Source organism: Tympanuchus pallidicinctus, unplaced genomic scaffold, assembly GCF_026119805.1.
Source record: "Tympanuchus pallidicinctus isolate F22 unplaced genomic scaffold, pur_lepc_1.0 scaffold3, whole genome shotgun sequence".
Lineage (NCBI taxonomy): Eukaryota > Metazoa > Chordata > Aves > Galliformes > Phasianidae > Tympanuchus > Tympanuchus pallidicinctus.
Genome location: NW_026294747.1, coordinates 28808444 through 28825699, shown reverse-complemented (window position 1 = coordinate 28825699; position 17256 = coordinate 28808444). Strand labels below are relative to the sequence as shown.

The 17256-nt window shown below is 38.3% G+C and overlaps 2 protein-coding genes across 2 annotated transcripts in view; both read right to left on the bottom strand.

Moving 5' to 3' along the window:
- Window positions 1-8767, bottom strand: part of FSIP1 (fibrous sheath interacting protein 1) — a 73689-nt gene extending 64922 nt beyond the window's left edge. Inside the window, exons 1-6 of the mRNA XM_052695451.1 lie at window positions 8635-8767; window positions 7198-7270; window positions 6417-6506; window positions 5000-5172; window positions 4362-4446; window positions 282-380 (exon numbers count right to left, since the gene is read on the bottom strand). Of these exons, the coding sequence (XP_052551411.1) occupies window positions 282-380; window positions 4362-4446; window positions 5000-5172; window positions 6417-6506; window positions 7198-7270; window positions 8635-8760 (646 nt within the window). The 5' untranslated portion in view covers window positions 8761-8767. The remainder of the gene's footprint in view (window positions 1-281; window positions 381-4361; window positions 4447-4999; window positions 5173-6416; window positions 6507-7197; window positions 7271-8634) is intronic.
- Window positions 8768-13663: 4896 nt separating this feature from the next.
- Window positions 13664-17256, bottom strand: part of GPR176 (G protein-coupled receptor 176) — a 31097-nt gene continuing 27504 nt past the window's right edge. The window contains exon 3 of the mRNA XM_052694900.1: window positions 13664-16553. Coding sequence (XP_052550860.1) covers window positions 15446-16553 — 1108 coding nt within the window. The 3' untranslated portion in view covers window positions 13664-15445. The remainder of the gene's footprint in view (window positions 16554-17256) is intronic.

The following is a 17256-nucleotide window of genomic DNA, read 5'->3' as shown; positions in this document are numbered from 1 at the left end:
TTACAATAAATGTTGTACATCTATCAATTTACAGTAAAAAACATAACTTGGAAGTATTATTTTTGGTTTTTAGCATTTTGAATAAAATGCTTGGGTAAACCCCAAAGAAGTTCCTCCATTTTGCCATTTGCCAAAAAAAAAAAAAAAAAAAAAAGGATTATTGCCATTCTGCTAAACAGCCTTCTGTTTAAGCCCAATTTCTGATTTTCTGCTCAGCTACAAAAGCCAAGTCTTCATTAACCACCACTGTACGTGTTGTTTTGCCAGATAATAAAGCTTACTTTTATTATGCTGGGTTTTATGGAAGGCATAATCTTCTGGACTAATTTGTGAGTGAAATAGCAACGTGTGTGTTTCATCCTGTTTAACATGAGAGGAATCTGAAAAGAAATGTTTCAGTAAAATTCAATTAAAGAAGACCTAGTATCATACATATCATGCTATAAAATCTCCTACATTATAGTTAAAAAGGTACTTGGATAAATTATATCGCACTACATTTTTCAAGAAATAAAAAAGGAAAAAAGTGGCAGTGTCTCATGAATAACAACATAACAGAATATATATGTTGTTTCATATGCCTCGAGTTTTGAGCAACCAATGAATATACGTACAGAAGCACATATGTGACAGTTACATAATAGAAATTGCAGCCCAAGGCCAGGATATTTCAAAGCCTCCACAGACACCATGTGGTTAGTCACAAAGAAGTTCAAATGAGAATAAAGTATCCAGATTTTCACAGCTGGTGTCTGCCTCTACATGAATTACTTGTCTTCCAAGTGGCTTAGGTCAGGGGTATAGTCTAGGAGTGTTCAAATACATCTTAGGCATGCAAGAGTTGTTTCAGTTGCCCAAGGAAAAAAAAATAAGTCACGGAACAAACATATATCAACTGGAAGCCTAAGTTAACAGTATTAAACTACAGTCTAAGAGCTTGGCACTTAAAGAAAAAGACTCATTGAAAATAACTATAAATGTTATATATGACAAATATGTTTCTCACAATGAAAAAAAACAAACAATAATCTGTAATAATGCAGTTTAAAGAACTCTACAGACAGTAAGATTTTGTTACGCAGAGCACAAGGAATGAATGTAAGGCCAATTAATTCCCAATTTACATTTCTGTCATGTGTGTTTGTCAAGCTTATGCATCATAAGCAGGCTGGGACACATTAGTTATTATTGATTTGGTATCCTAAACTTTGTGTTTGATTTCAGAGCCACATTAAAAGCAGAAATTAAATAGCTCCTCTATATAAATTATGTAATGTAGCTCTTTGACAAGTTGCAACCCTGAAAGCAAAATAAATGAGTTGTATTCCATTTCAGTATCAATCAGGGCAACTGTCAGGGCTGGCAGTTAATTGTTAGACATTTAAATAAATAAAGCCTGAAAAGTAAAGCACGAACATGTTACAGAAAACTAAAGACAAAGATCAGACCGAGGAAAAATATAAATCCAAACTAAGGAGAGCTTTGCAATTATGGTACACCAGATGCACAGGACACATATGATCTCATATTAGGAATTAGCTTTGAAATAAGAGAGGAATTGAAGCATTTAAGGGTTGGAGATCATTAAAAATAGTCTAGCTTTTCTGCTGTTTTTTGCTATATGCTGACATCTACTGGAGAGTTTTAAAATATCATCCTTAAAGTCGATGTTTTTCCCTTAATAACTGAAATTTAGAATAGAAAAGTTGTCCTGTGGTGTTTGTTTTGACATGCTTTGACCACATATTAACAGTGTTATTATGCACACACTTGCACATGTATTAACAAGCTCAGATTATTGCTCAGCAATATCCATGCAGTCCTCTAATTCTCGTTTTCTGCCCAACGTGAAAAAAAATAAAAAGCAGTTCTGTTTCCTGTCAACCATTTCAGACCAGAAACCCTTATCTACCATGGTTCAGAGATGAAGATAGGGACAAAAAAAAGTGGACAACTGACTTAATCCTGGCACCAAGAGAAGTACTCAAACTTTTGAAAACTGCTCTTAGGCAGTTTTGGCAAACACAAACGATCTGGTTTTGTTTCTCCCACCCCCCACTAAAGACACGCTGTGCAGGATGCCTACGGTTCATTCCAGCGCCTTCCCCAGTAAAAGTCCAGGCACAGAAATAAAATGGAAGACATTTCAATAACCAATGGTTTTTGTTTGTTTATTTTACTTCCATTGGGCATTCTTGAAGAAAACTAGCGATAATTCAAAACACGCTTAGACCATTTGCTGTAGAATTGCAACAGAATCATGCTGGTTTGACTCAGTAAAATTTCTAAGTAACATTTAACCTTTTCTTGCCTATTCCATCTATAGTTTTACATAGTATTCTCTAATTTGAATGTATTTTTTGTTATGCATCATATTCCACAATTCTCTGTACCACTGACCAGTTGTTTACCTTTTCCTGAGTGCAAGAACTCAATCCTTACTCGTTTGTCTATCTTTGATGCTGTCATGGAATTTTGTTGATTTTTAATTCTTACTTCAGATGGAAATGATTGTATTTAGTCTATCTGCTATAAGATAACAGACTAAAATGCAAACACTGACTCTTATCAGAGTGCTCATTTCCACTTAGAGTATTTTTGTCTTCATATCACTTTGAAACACAAAAATTATCTCACTTCCTGTTCTTTCTTTCCTGAAAATAGTTTGACAGCATGTCTAATGTAGTTTCAATTTTTAAAACAGCCATCTATCCTGAACTTTCTTTCCTAGAATTTTCAAGGGAGAAGAAAAATAAAAGCAGATTAAGGTAATTTTATGGTTCATGTTCCACCTTTAGAATCATGCCTTATATTATTTGATGATCTTTTTTAGCCAAATTCTCTCCCATGCTAAGAAAGTTAAGCTCTTGGAAGTGAATTTAACATAATCAGTACCAAAGCTAAGTTAAATGAGTCATACTCCTTTTTCTACTCTTTAAACTACATTCCAAGAACCATGGCTACACATGGCAGCTTCCTCCGGTGTTTTAAAACACATACAAGGGATACTCCAGAAGCAATGTCTCCTAATTTATTATGTTGCTCCACGTGGTCAGAGGCAGACATTGTTGGTACGGCAGTAAAAGTTGAACCTTCCCACCAACATTCTGCTTGGCAGCAGAGGGGCAATGGCATCTGACATGGAAGTGCATGTGAAGAAAAGGGGTAGAGCTGATTCCCTTCGTGTAGAAAAAACTGCACCCACTGCCACTCATTAACACCTGCTGAACACTTAAGGAGACCAAACAGGGAATGTCATCACAATAAAGCAGTTGGTGGTACTTTTCAGCAGTGGCAACAGCAACATGAAAGACAAGCAACATTCCACACAACCATGAAGATTTTTACAAGCACAGCATGCAGGCTCTTGTGTATTTATTGCATATGAAAATGCAAAGCAAATGGTGGTGACTATGTTAAAAAATACTGTTTTGCAGTTGAGAGTTTGGTCTGTCAGTGTTATTCTGCTCCTTCTATCTACCGTAGCTTCCATGGAAATAAATAGGAGGCATTCGTTTTGGAGTGACTTACATAGTTAGTATCACCATTGGGTCCCATACTTTTGTTTCTTCTCTTAACAGTTTCTGAAAAGGCACAGGCTTTCCATACCTCTTGTACTGGCAAATCATCAGAATCTTACTATGGCACTTCTTCTGCTTCCTTCTCATCATCTCTCCCACTCCTATATGAAAGTTTTCTCCAAAGCACACTTGCCACTTGTGTAGCAAGTCCACATCCTTAGAATTTCTAAGCAACTCTTTTAGGCCTAAAATATATTAGGCCTATTTATTTATTTATTTATTTATTTTTACTGCCAGCCTATCAAACTCCAAGCTAAGACCGCCAGCGGCCATCATCAGCAACGTCAAAACTGACCTTGAAAACAAATAAAATGATTTCACAGAATCACTAAGGTTGGAAAAGGCCTACAAGATCATCCAGTCTAATCATCTACCTATCACCAATAGCTCTCACTAAACCACGTCCCTCAACACAACGCCTAAATGTTCCTTCAACACCTCTAGGGTCAGTGACTCCACCACTGCTCTGGGCAGGACTGACTGACTTACTTCCCAGACATTCCAAAACAATTAAGACATCCAAGTTTTTCAACAGGTTTCCGCTCTGTGTTTTCCTTATAACTACTTTCAGTATTTTAATGTAGCAGTGTTCTCAGTCGTACATCCTTGGCCACTGACTTGAAAAGCACAAGCTTTACTTATTCTGGACTTCTATCTTTCCAGTCCTTTGATATACTTATAAAATCTTTTTTTTAATTTTTAATTGTACCCAACAAAAATATGAACATTAATCAAAATACAGAATCATCAGCTCAGCGTATTTAAATCTTTCCTACCTACCAGTTGTATCCTGCCACGATGAGATCAAAGTTAAGAAGAGTTTTGTGTTTTCTATCTCCTCATGGATTCCCATGGTACTGACAGACTATTTAAAAGAAATAAAGCATAAGTATAAAAGACACTAGCACATATATACTTCAAAGTTGCAACAAAATCTTCTGCTTACCAGGTCTAACAAATGTTACACAAAAATTTTTTTCCTTAGGTTTTAACATCTACTTTTTGGTTTATTTTACTATTGAGGCTATATGAACACCTCCTGAAATTACAAGGCCTCTAATCTGCACTATTTCATGAAGACACATTCTACAAAGCATTTCCCTAATAGATATACAGCTGTTCATCCAAATGCACTGACACTATGAGATGCACTGAAACCAACCACAACCCTGACTTTTTAGCAAATTACACTTACATTATGAAAAATAAACAATATTTTAACTTCTGAGGAAATACTGAAAGTCATGTTTTAAGGCTTAAAGCAACATTTAACTGCTAGAGGCTATGACAGGAATAATGTAAAGGAATTTGTGCTGTGGTGTTTCCTTGAAGAAGACATGAGAACATCTCCAGCTGCTCTAATAAGACAAAGTACCAAAGCAGATTACCTAAGAACTAGAACATAGTATTATTCTAACCTTAAGTTCTTCCCAGAGCTTTGCTCTCATTTCCTTGCCTTGTTTTTTAACTGCTCTCTCTTTAACATGTCTTTTTGCCAGTATTGTGTCAAGCTTATTCATTTTCCTTATAGCTGCTTGAATCTGAGGATCTCCTTCTGCCTTTTCAGAATCCAATAACTTGGAAGAGTTTGCTGCAGGTTAGATTTTAAATTGTTAGCTTGATATACTTCAACTTACAACAAACCAACAAAAACCCACAGTACAAGTAGCTTGATAACAACTGTAGATGAAAGCACAATTATTCTTAAGCAGAGAAAAACAAAGTCTTTGTAAAAGGTTACTGAATCAAACTCTTAACTGTAGCAACCGGATATGAGGTGGGGGAAGAACACCCCACTTTGGGCAACCAGTTTAAACTTCACTGAAGAGTGACTGTATTTCCAAAGTATCAACAATAGTGGCAGACAAAATAATAGAACAACTCAAGTTTTTCTTTCATGACAGCTACTAAAATACATGTTGAAATGTCCTTCATTAAAGTAAATAATTATGCGGTTGAGAGAGACAGTAATACCTCTTCTTCTAAATGTTATAGGAGATCTAATCTCGACTTCTATCTCAAATAAAGCAGAATCTGTTACTGGTTCTAGACAATATTTCTTTGACAAGAAATGGTGAAACATTATAGAAACTATCATTACTTAATCAAAATGCATTTCTGTTTTGTTACTTTTTTTCTTAAACATGCAGATTTCTATTTCTGTTCATTTTTAGCCTTTTCTCTTCCTACAGCATCCTTGTACTCATCTCCCTTTTCTGGTAGAAAAGCTTCAGTATCAGAAGACACATTTGTAGCACTGCTCCAATCCCACAGACTTTCAAATTTGAGTCCTTGCATTCTTTTTTCATTTTCTAATGTTTATAGGTCAAAAGCTTTAAATGGTGCATTTGACCCCAAACATTCACCATAACACATCAGTCTACTTCATGGTGCAAAAAAAAAAAAAGATGAGTGACATAACAAGGAGCGAGTTGTACAGAAGTAGCCAAGCTCCAGGGAAGCACCTAGGAGAAAAGGTAATCAGTCACTTATTTCAACCGGACTGAACTCTGCAGATGGATTTGGATCTAAATTACTAAGTGAAGGTTTGAAGCTGAACTCTATGTGATTTCTGTTCTGAAGCAAAGACTATTATGTGAGATGACCGACACTGCTGCACTAGATAGAGCCACCACTGGATTCTACTTCCTTAGCAGACTGACCAAATCTACATAGTACACAGACACTACCACATAGCCAAATTAAATAACCTTTAAACAAATAATCTATAACCTCTTGAATGCGACAATGCATAAATATTTTCGAAGAATGCTCACATGAAAATTAACATAAAAGAAATTTACTGCACCACACACTTCATAAAGCAGAAAATACCTTCTTTTGCATTACTTATTTTTCCTTGGGAAGGTTCACAAAATACTGAAGTCTGTGTCTCATCTCCAGAATCTGAGTTAGAGACATATCCTGAAAAACACAGGAGAAAGCCTTTCACAATTACATAGACGTGAAAGAAGCTTTTCAAGTGTTTGAAACACTGACAACTAAGGAAACAAATTTTTTGTCAGTGTGAGATTGCCACTGAGATTCTATGGTGAATAACTCTCTCAAGGAGGAAAAAAAAAAAAAAAAAAAAAAAAGAAAAAGTTACCTACTACTACACTTGAGCTCACGTTTAACCCAGGAGCAGAAATTACCATTATCTTTGAAAAGTTGGATAAAACACTTTATTGAAAATACTTTCTATCATGGTTTCATGGAACAAATGCGTATGATTTCTTCTCATTTTTTAGGCCACCAACCAGGCACAGGCCACAGTTTTAGATGCCACAAGGCATATGCTGCGTTATCACAGCTATTACAATTGTATTTCAAAGATGAGACTCAAAATAATGAAGGCATGAATTTCGACACCATGACCCCCTTTCTCTTTTGGAATTTCACTTGTTTGCATACAGTGCTCTCTATGCTCCAGAGAGCATAGAATTTTTGCATAGAATTTTATGCAAACCATAAATATATGGTACTTAGTCTAGTCACATCACAAAGAAATGGAAAGCTTTTCCACACCAGACAACTCGCTGGGATTCAGCACGCACTCCTGAAAAACGGTCATGCTCTCTACTTCCTTGATATCACAGGTCTCCCCCACCATCACCTTTGTTTTCTTCTAGACAGCAGTCTTCCAAGCTTCTTTGATGACTAACACCCAAACTGACAGGTGAACCAACCTATGAAATACAAATCAGTCACTACCATATAAACAAAAACCTTGGGGGGGAAGAAGGAGATAATCACACTAATCACATATCATTACAAAGGCTAATAATGCTTCTACACAAGACTCAAAGTAGCACTTAAACAAAAAATTCAGATGAGAGTTCTGCTTCTTAGATATCACACTAGTGAATTTGTTTTCTTAGGCTCAACATTTTATAGACTCTTGGACTAGGAAGGAACTCTGAAGATGCATACTAGTTCTGCTACGGCACAGTACAACCAGTATATACAGCCAACCAGTCTGCATATACAACAGCCTCACTCATTTCCCACTTGTGGGCACTCTGCACCAGGCAGCATCTCCACCTCTTGCTCATACTATTGAGTTTTTTCTCCTCTTTAAAAGGCTGATATGCTTGTATCTAATTCATCAGTCTCAAGAGATGGCAATTTTCATGCAATTGGTTAGGATGCTTAGGTTAAGAACGTGGACTCAAAGTTATCTGATGGTATCCTCAAAATCTGACTGCGAACCTACAAAAAATTATTTTAATGCATTTATGAAGCATCTAGGCATGATGCCTAGAGCAGCTGGATGAATGCAAGTACTACACTGTGGGATATAAACTTAAGTAAATCAACTTAAATCTCAAATTCTCAAGTCTCAGTCCCTACATCTTAAAAACTGTATCACATAAATCTATTCCCAAAATTAAGTTAATCCCAGTTGCCAGTTTTCTCAGAGAATGGACAAACATCTTACTTCTTATGGAATTTATTACATTCCTGGAGCTGATCTGCAATTCTTGGAATATTATGATTTTTATTAAAAAACAAAACAAACAAAAAAACTTTAAATGGAATATATTCTGTAATCCGATTGAATATATAAAATCATAGAATCACCAAGTTTGGAAAGCACCTCTAAGTTCACTCAGTCCAACCATCCACCTGTCACTAATATTTCCCACCAAGCCATGTCCCTCAGTACAACATCTGGATGTTTCTTGAACACCTGCAGGACCAGTGACTCCACCACTTCCCTGGCAGCCCTTTCCAGCGGCGGACCACTCCTTCAGAGAATAAGTTTTCCTAATATTCAACCCAAATCTCCACTGTTGCAACTTGAGGGCATACAGTAGAATGCAATCCAATTCCCCAGACTGCAATGCTGAACAGACCTTTCTGCAGCCATCTTAATGACTTAGAAAAACCAAATGAAACATTATTCTGCAGGCAGAAGGAGCAGCCAGCACTCACAGCCCTTTGCACAGCCACAAACCCCAGAACTCTCTGCAAAGCTAGGAGAGCAGAACTTCATTTCTTCAATGTTCTAACAAGAAAAAAGGAAGCAGCTAAAAGTAACAAGAATTACCTTTGGCAAAAAAGGTTCTGGTGCCAGTAACTCCACAGAGACACTTAAACGCCTGCAGCTGGGGTAAGCTCTTGAGCTACATGCAGGCTGTGAAATTTTATCCAAGCTCCCCCTTGTCATATCCATTGGGACCTAAAACCTGAAGGGAAAAAAACAGCAAACAAACAAAAACCAACCAACTGGCGACACAAACAAAACAAAACCCACCACCTTCCAAGCTCACAGTCTGTTAGTAAAACAACTCGAGCCCACTTCAGGTGTAGCTTAAACAGATTTCAAACAATTCAACGCTGAGAGATCTTTCTGCGCTCCAGTTCGCCGCTCAAACACGCAGCTTTTATACGAGTACAAACACAAAGCAGCAGGGCAATCAAAGCATCCAAAAGTGCTTACTGACTAAAACAATCCCCGCCAAACTGCACACATCTCATAAGGAACCGCGCAGCCCCGCTCGCCACAGCAGCCCCAGGCGCCGCCTGCAGCGCCGCGCGCTGGGCGGCCGTTGGTGCGCGTGCTCCCCGCAGGGCGGGGGGGCCGCCGGCGTTACCCGGACGGCGGCTGCCGTTGCCATGGCGACGGCCCGCAGACACCGCGGTCGCGAGAGCTGCAGGCGGACGCAGAGAGCGGGCGAGTTGCTTTTCCTGCTGGCGGCGGGTCCAGCCTGCACGCGCGGCTTTGTGGTTGACCTGTACAGAACTGAATGGCTGCTTTAAGTAAACTCATTAGAACCAACCCTGAGATCACTGTTATTTACGAGGCTATTGACTGTTAGTAAGGAGCTGTAACTGGAGAGTGCCATTACCTAACGTTCTATCCCCACCCCACCTTTTTATTGTCTACATTCAAATAGGATCTGAGGATTAATCGCAGTGCTGTGACCAACCGGTAATTCTCAAACCTCTTACCTATAACGCTCAGGGAAAAAATAAATATTTCTAATGACCGTTGAAATTCCAGCAATAGCGCACCCAGGGACAGGACCTGAGAGCAGCCCAACCATCAGAGCCCTCTGAGCCCCAACACGGCTGTTTGCTGCAGCGCGTGCCATGCACTGCAATGAGCTCAGCAGGGTGGCAGCAGAAGATCAGGCCACGAGCCTCCAGTCCTCTTCTCAGAGATGAGTTTCTGTAAACATCATCAAATATTAAAGAACCTGAAATATTATTACAGGTGGCAAGTATATTCATAATGAAGCTTGAACTAGTGAAGCAGAGAAAGTATGTAATTTTCTTTTTTGCCTTTTTGGGAGTATGTCAGTTTTGTTCCATGATAGAGACTTATCTGAAGAATGATGGGAAGAGGGAGGGAGAGGAGACAGACTCAATCAGAGAAAACTGTTTAAATAGAGCGCAACAAGAAAAGCACTCCAAACTGTGCTTTTTAATCCTACAAGACAGATTACAGCATCTTGAAAACACATTTAGACAAGTTGTCTCCATACTCAGAACACGGTCACCATAGCAACAGAATTCGTTTATCCTTTTCTCCCTAATCCAGTCAAGGAGAAAAACAAATGAGGGGGAAATGCAGGAAACTTGCTCTCCATGCCGCTGCCTCCCTGCTGCTATTCATACTTCTCAGCAGCATTTTGCTACACAAACAGGCAGCCAAAGCACTACCTTCATTGGCTTACAGGGAGGATGATAAATCACAACTTTGTTTAACACCAACTAGTTACTGGTCTTCGATATTTTACATTTTCTTTATGCGCTCACCTGAAGTAGCATCTCTTTACAACAGGCGAAATATTTAAGGCAGATTCCACTACTCAGATCAGGACAAACAAACATATTAACTCCCCATGTTAGGGGAACAGATAGGCTCTTTTCTTGTGAAAGACCAATTATGTTCTCCTGACTGGCTTGCGCCAAGTCAAGGGCAAAACATCAGGAATTCTAGGTTGTATTTTGACACCTCCAGAAATCCCTTTGAGGATGAGCAGCGTTCAGTAGTATACCCCACCAGTAGGAGCACTATAATAGTACCTTGCCAGATGAGCAAGAAAGGCTGAACAGGAATGCTGAATCCAGAACCATTGGTAAAATTCATGTGGTGCCTAATAAATCCAGATTTTCATTCTTTGATTTGCATTAGGAAAGGTCCTGTCTTCTGTTCTGCCTCACCTTTCTCTGGAAACCAGCAGAGTATAGAAGCAGAAGTCCAGAGCAGTTTGCACTGCACTGCGTTGGTGCAAGGGGCCTGGAGCAAGGAGATCCTCCAAGTCCCTGAGCAGGGAATGTGATCCAGGCAAAACTTACAGGTCTTGGTTGCACAGAAAATGGAGGTACGGGAAAAAAAAAACCCTGCTTATAAGCACAATGGAATTTTTCAAATAAGTCACCATCTTGGTGCATTATCTTTAGTTATAGTGATGTCACATTACAGCTATGTTGAGAAACCCTCGCCTTAGCAAGCATATACTTAGGAATTGGATCTGACTTCATGTTTGTTCTGCTTTCTTTAAAGAAAGTCCACTTAAGGAACAAGAGAGCTGCTCCTATGTACACACAGACAAGCTTTCATTGGAGCTGGAAAATGCTTCTGCATCCCACTCTTTGTTGTTCCTAAAGAAAGCAAACAAGAATATGTCTCTGAGCACTCTTTGCTCCCTTTGCACACAGGAAACTTCTGGCTGCTTCCTGCTGATCTTGCTCTGTGGCCTTCCACAGCTGCAGAGAAATCAGCACCTGCACCTGGAGTCCTGCAGCTTCCCACAAGATGTGCTTTGTCTTGTATTCCTGAACTGTCCTTGAATTATGAATGATTGAAGACTGCACTCATTTTATGCTTGCCATTTGATAATTAAGGACCTTGTTATAACTCATTTAGAAATCCTGCTAATAGCTCTACTTCGACACAAAGAATGTCACTGCAAATAAAATAAGAAGTGGTTTTAGAAGAGATAGAAGTGTTCTAAAGTGTTTAAATGCAATGACTTCACCCATGCTTTTTTTTTTTTTTTTTTTTTTCTGGGAGGAGTAGGGGGGTGAGGGTAACCTCCTATGTCCAGAAGAGAAAAACAAAAACAAACAAAACCACCTCATTAATTATATCAAATCCTCCACAGCTTAAAGTATGCCTACACAATAACTCAAGTAAGATGAGATGGCAGGGATTTCGCTTTTCTAAAGTTGACACCTGTTACCCAATCCTCCAGTGCAAGGTCAGAAGGCAGGAATTTCGGCTGGGTTCTGTGGGACATGCAGTTGCCTCCAGAGCAGGTTGGTTGGTTGGTTACCTTCACAGCAGCCATGGGACCTGCTGTGATTCTCAGCACTCCTGAGCTGCGAGCTCTCTTACCTTTCTGTCCACTCTTTGCTGTACAGCTCACTCATATCTTTTCCCAGGAAACAGAAAGCAGAATTAGACTAGAGAAATCCAAACAGATTTTTCTGCAAAACCTTATCGATAGATACATTTTGAAGTACCCTTAAAAACATAACAAATGCATTCATTAAATTACCACAGTTTCATAACAATTAGATCTGTTGGTAGCTACAGTCTGGAACACTTGGGGAGCTTTTAGAAAACTGCTTTTCTCTGCACATTTATCCCATTGTGCAAAATACAGTGTTGCAAAGTAGCCAACCAACATAGCTTTATTTGGTGCTGAAAGACTGTTTTTTCAATTTTTACATCAAGTTTATTTGAATTTAACAATATTTTCAAAACAGTACATTGACATGGTTCCCTTAAGTCTTTTTCTCCTTTTAAAAGATTCCTTCGTTTAATATGAGCTCTGTTTTCCATTTTTCATCTCTAAATGGCGGAAAAGTGATTTCCATCTTTCCTTCAAGTTTATTATCCAGAATTAAGATTTATCCTTTGAATCCATTTTCACACAAATCACCCAGGCTTTCCTTTCTTCTGCTCCCACAGCTTCATTTGGCACTTTACTTTCTTTCACCAGTAATCAGGAGAGAAAAATGTATCTTAAAAACAACCGTTACAATAACAACTGCTATTCTTTAGTACAATAATAAAGAATAAAACAAGTCTTGGTGGTTTTTTTTCCTACTGAATACCAAAGAACATTTTGTCTGGTAGAAATTGTTGGAACAACAAGCCAACAGCAGCAGAGTCTCAAAGGTACCACTGCCTTCAAGGAAATCAAACTGTACAAGACAAATATTCTGTCTTGCATAAGGCATCTCCTGAATTACTTTTCTGATTACAGATCTCTATAGAAGATGCATTATGAATTTCACAGATATTTTTTGTTCTATGCAAAGATGGGCTTCTATGTATTTTTCCCATTTCTCCTAAAAACTCATACAGATAAACTGATCAAAATAAAATCATATTACCTGTTATATTCCAAAATAATTTCTCAGGAAGGAATAATAATAAAAAAAACTCCACCTTAGTTAATTTCTGCTTAAAAAAGAAACAAACAAAAAAACAGAAACAAAAAGTCCTGCATACAGTTTTTCATATCTGTCCTGTTTGAAAGAAATTTTGTCTCAGAAGTCCAAAATCAACACAAATATCTCACTTTCCAGATATAGAATTAAATTCTATTCAGTTTGGCTTTTCAAATTTACCATCAGCATTTCATTCAACATAAGAGTTGGAAGGGACAATACTGAGTTTGTTTTCCTCAGAGGAAGTTTCAATCCAAGTAACCATTTACCCACATTCATCAATCAGAAAGACTCTGATCAGTGCTTATGCATAAGCAGGCCGTAAATACTGAATTTATTCTAAATTCATAAGGACACTGTCTTCTACCTTGCTTTTAATGTTTGGGGCATGTCTTTAATGGACTCTTTATTAATTAAATTCAAAAATACATTTTTTTTTTAATCAGTACTTAAAAAAACCTGTATGCTATGATCCTTTACTACCCCTGTCACAGAAGGAACAGCTTTTCCTGCATTATTTCTTCTGCCTGTTCTCAGTCTAGTCATCATCTGCTTAGCATGGCAGCTTGGGTTCCCACCATCCATCTGCACCACTGAAGACTGCTCTTCCACACTGGGAAGTTCTTGAACAAACAGTGAAAACCATTTTCACAGTAACTGAGAATTTTTCTTTTTTTTTTTTTTTTTTTTTTTTTTTTTAATTGAAGCATTTGCTTTGAGTGTCTTATAGAAATCCATCACCTCAAAGCTAGTAGAAGCAGCTGACTTGCTCCTACTCCTCAAAGGAAGAATACGCACATCTACAAATTCTGCCTTAGCACAATTTTTCCCACACTTCTAACAGTAATCAATTGGATTTGGCAAGTTACTGTGAACTCAGCAAAACAATTCACCTTGTCCCTTCAAAAAGCATTCTTTAAAGAAAAATACTTTCCCAACAGGCAATAATGACAGGTAAAGATCCAGCATACACCAAAGGGCTACACTACAGGAGAATCACGAGGAGTGCTGGGTGTCACTTGTGTTTTCCAGTTTTTCTCACCCAGAGTCAACAGTGAATGCAAATAAAAAAAGAAGGAACAACTAACTTGCAACTGACCAAAGGATTACAGCTGGGGTGACAATAATTTCCTGGTCATTTAATAGACAGGTACATTTGAAATTCACACAGTACTGAGGAAATGACAAGTTTGGGAGGATGAGCTGCAGAAGGATACAAACAGAGAGCTATCAAAGCACAGCTGGTACACTGAGACCAGGGATGGCTGACTTTGACTTGATCAGAAATTAGGCACCAGATTCAGAAGTCTCATGTTCATACACGGGTTGATTGAGTCTGTGAGACAAGTGGAATACGATAGCTGGTATTTATGTTGGTGAAGGTAAAATGAAAACCTCACTAACAATACTGAGCCACAGCATTAGCAAACCTTGCCTTTTGGGGTCCATAATCAGCTTCCACACTCAACAATTCAGTACAAGTCTGTAAGCAACTCCAACTGTTTTCTTCCATTTGCTACCTTTCCCACAAAAAAAAAAGCTCAGTGAACCAGTAGATAGGAGTGAATTTTAAGGGCAACCCTTTGCTTATGTACACAATACTCACAGAATACTGTTGGGACATTTGTATATATCCTTTATCATAAGATCAAACGTTACATTTATGCCCCTGGCATATACATTCTTGTTTATTAGGGTCAGGCTTCTCCAGTACAGTTTCTACTTAGAACTACAAGAACGATTTTTAAAAAAGAAATGCTATTTCTGAATCCGTCATCCTCGGGTTTGTGACACACAAGACAATTTTGGTATCCTTGGCTTCGCTGAAATTTTGAACACAAAAAATATTGATTTAAGTTTTAAAAAGGTGTAGTTTAGCAGATACTTGCTAAATAACCTGTGTAAGAGTCCAGCAAGTTTTACTTTTAACACTGATTTCAGAAACTGGCTTAATAGATATACTTCATGGTCCTCCTCACTTCTTTAACAAAACGTGCAGAAGAAGCTTGCTGGGTCTGCTAATGTGAGGTTAGGTCTTATCCATCTTGTATCCTCTCGTGCTCCCTATAGCTTTTCCTATTAAGCTTCTTCAATATCCAGACCATCTTAATATAAGAAGGTTCCCAGCAAACTGACTGCCATATTTCCATACTTCAGCCATAAGAAAACTGTTCCCAAAGCCACATGTACTTTCTGAAAGCTCATCAGGAATGTATTATCATAGGTATTTCACAAATAAAAACAAAAATCGTGATCTTTCAATATATTACTTTCACGAAACCATATGAATAAAGAACACCTGTATGCATATTTCCCTTTTGTTTGTTTAATTACACTTGACACACACACAAAAAAAAAAAATCAGCCTGTAACAGATTTCAGCACAGCAAAGATCCATGGGATCACACATATAAGTTTAGGTGACCTTTGTCAGTCACCTATTCCTCCTAAGAATCCACCTTGGGAAAGATACTGACTTTATTATTTCTGCTGATTTTTCTTTCTGCTTTACACTTTGGCTGCTTTGTCTGGATTAGCTCTTCAGGGGTATTCCCCAAAGGAGGCAGGAGTCGCTTCTTACTATTCCGACTTTCTGACAGCCACTGAGGAGGCAGCTCAAAGGGTCCAAAACCAAAATGCATGGAATACTTGTCATTTCCCGTATCAGTTTCTGCAGGCACAGCTGGTGCCACCTGAGCTGCAGAGTCTGCAACCGTCTGTGGTATAAATCTGTGAATCGAAGTCTGTCCTACTTTTGAACTGGTGACAGGAATTTCTTTCTGCTGAAAGTCACTAGAGCCAACAGATTTGGTTTCATTCTCCTCGTCTTCTGTTGGCTTGAAGATTTGTTGCTGCCCAATATGAAACATCTCCAGAAGCTGGCTCCCTGAACGGGCACTGGGCTCCAGATTAGCATCTGCAACACCACCTGAGCTGACAATGTTTCTCCTGCTGTACCTCTGGTGCAGCTGTACTATCATCCCCACTAAGCACTTTCGTACAGATTTGTTAACAGTTAAAAATAACAAAGGATTGGCTAACAAAGAGACCTTGGGCAACCAAATGGCAGTGAGAAGCAGAAAGACTGAAATATCTGAAACATTGAGTATGGTACGGTAAATCACCAGAGTCACATAGGGGATGCTGCAGAAAATAAATATCACAACCATAGAAAGCAGCATGGCATGAAGCTCAGCTTCTCGCTGGGAGGCGTAAGGGATTGAAATTGTATTCTGAGGGGTTCTTAAGGCAGCTATGATGACTTTTTTCTTCTGGCTGGCACTCAGTGCCCTGCGAATAAGAATCATGAAGAGAAATACCACAGCCACTGGTACAATCACAGTGGTGATGTTATAGATGACAACGTAGATCAAGTGGCCAAGGGAGTAACTCCAGGATTCAGAGCAGGTGGACATGGCATAAATATCAGACACATTGGTCACAGCAAATACTGGAATGCTGGCCACTATTGCATGGGCCCAGATGTAGATAACCAGGTCTCGGGATTTTGCATCAGTTATTTTTCTTTCCAGAGGGTATAAAACAGAGTAGTATCTGTTGGGGGGAAAAAAAAGAAAAAAAACAAACAGTCAATTTTAGAGCATGTGCTTTTGAGAAGTCTCTCACAAGCTGTCTGAGCAAAATGCCCTACATCTCTCACTGAGCTTCCAACTGATGATCTCGTCATAAAAGAAAAGCACAAGGGTCTTGGCTTTGTGGTTAGGTCTGTAGAAAAAGACTGAATATTTATATTTCAAGATTACAAAAATGGTAAAAAAAAGAATGTTTTATGTTGATGTATGAACATTATTAAGAAAAATGACATTATACTGCACATAATACAAATGTACATTACAGAGAATATACTGTACTTATCAAGTTATTAACATTAGCGTTACTAGCTATAAAGTTTGCTTTATATAGCTAACACTTTGCAGTGACACGTTAGCAGACTAACAATAATTTTATCTAATTGTATGTAAATCCCACTGTTTTAGTAGTATAAGCTTCATAACAACAGTGTCCACCCTTCCTTAATAATACCTTACAGCCACTCTCAGGATGACAGAGCTGTGCATTTAGGTGGAATCAATGACAGCTAGCAACAATAAGCAAAATAAATACAACTCTAAGACTCAGGCAGTCCAAATGTCCACTTCTGTTTTAGACTGATCCACATACAAAATTTCCCTGAATTAATTCTGGCTGTATTAATAGCAGCTTTTTTAAAAATAATTTTTTTTTAAAAAATAGGTTT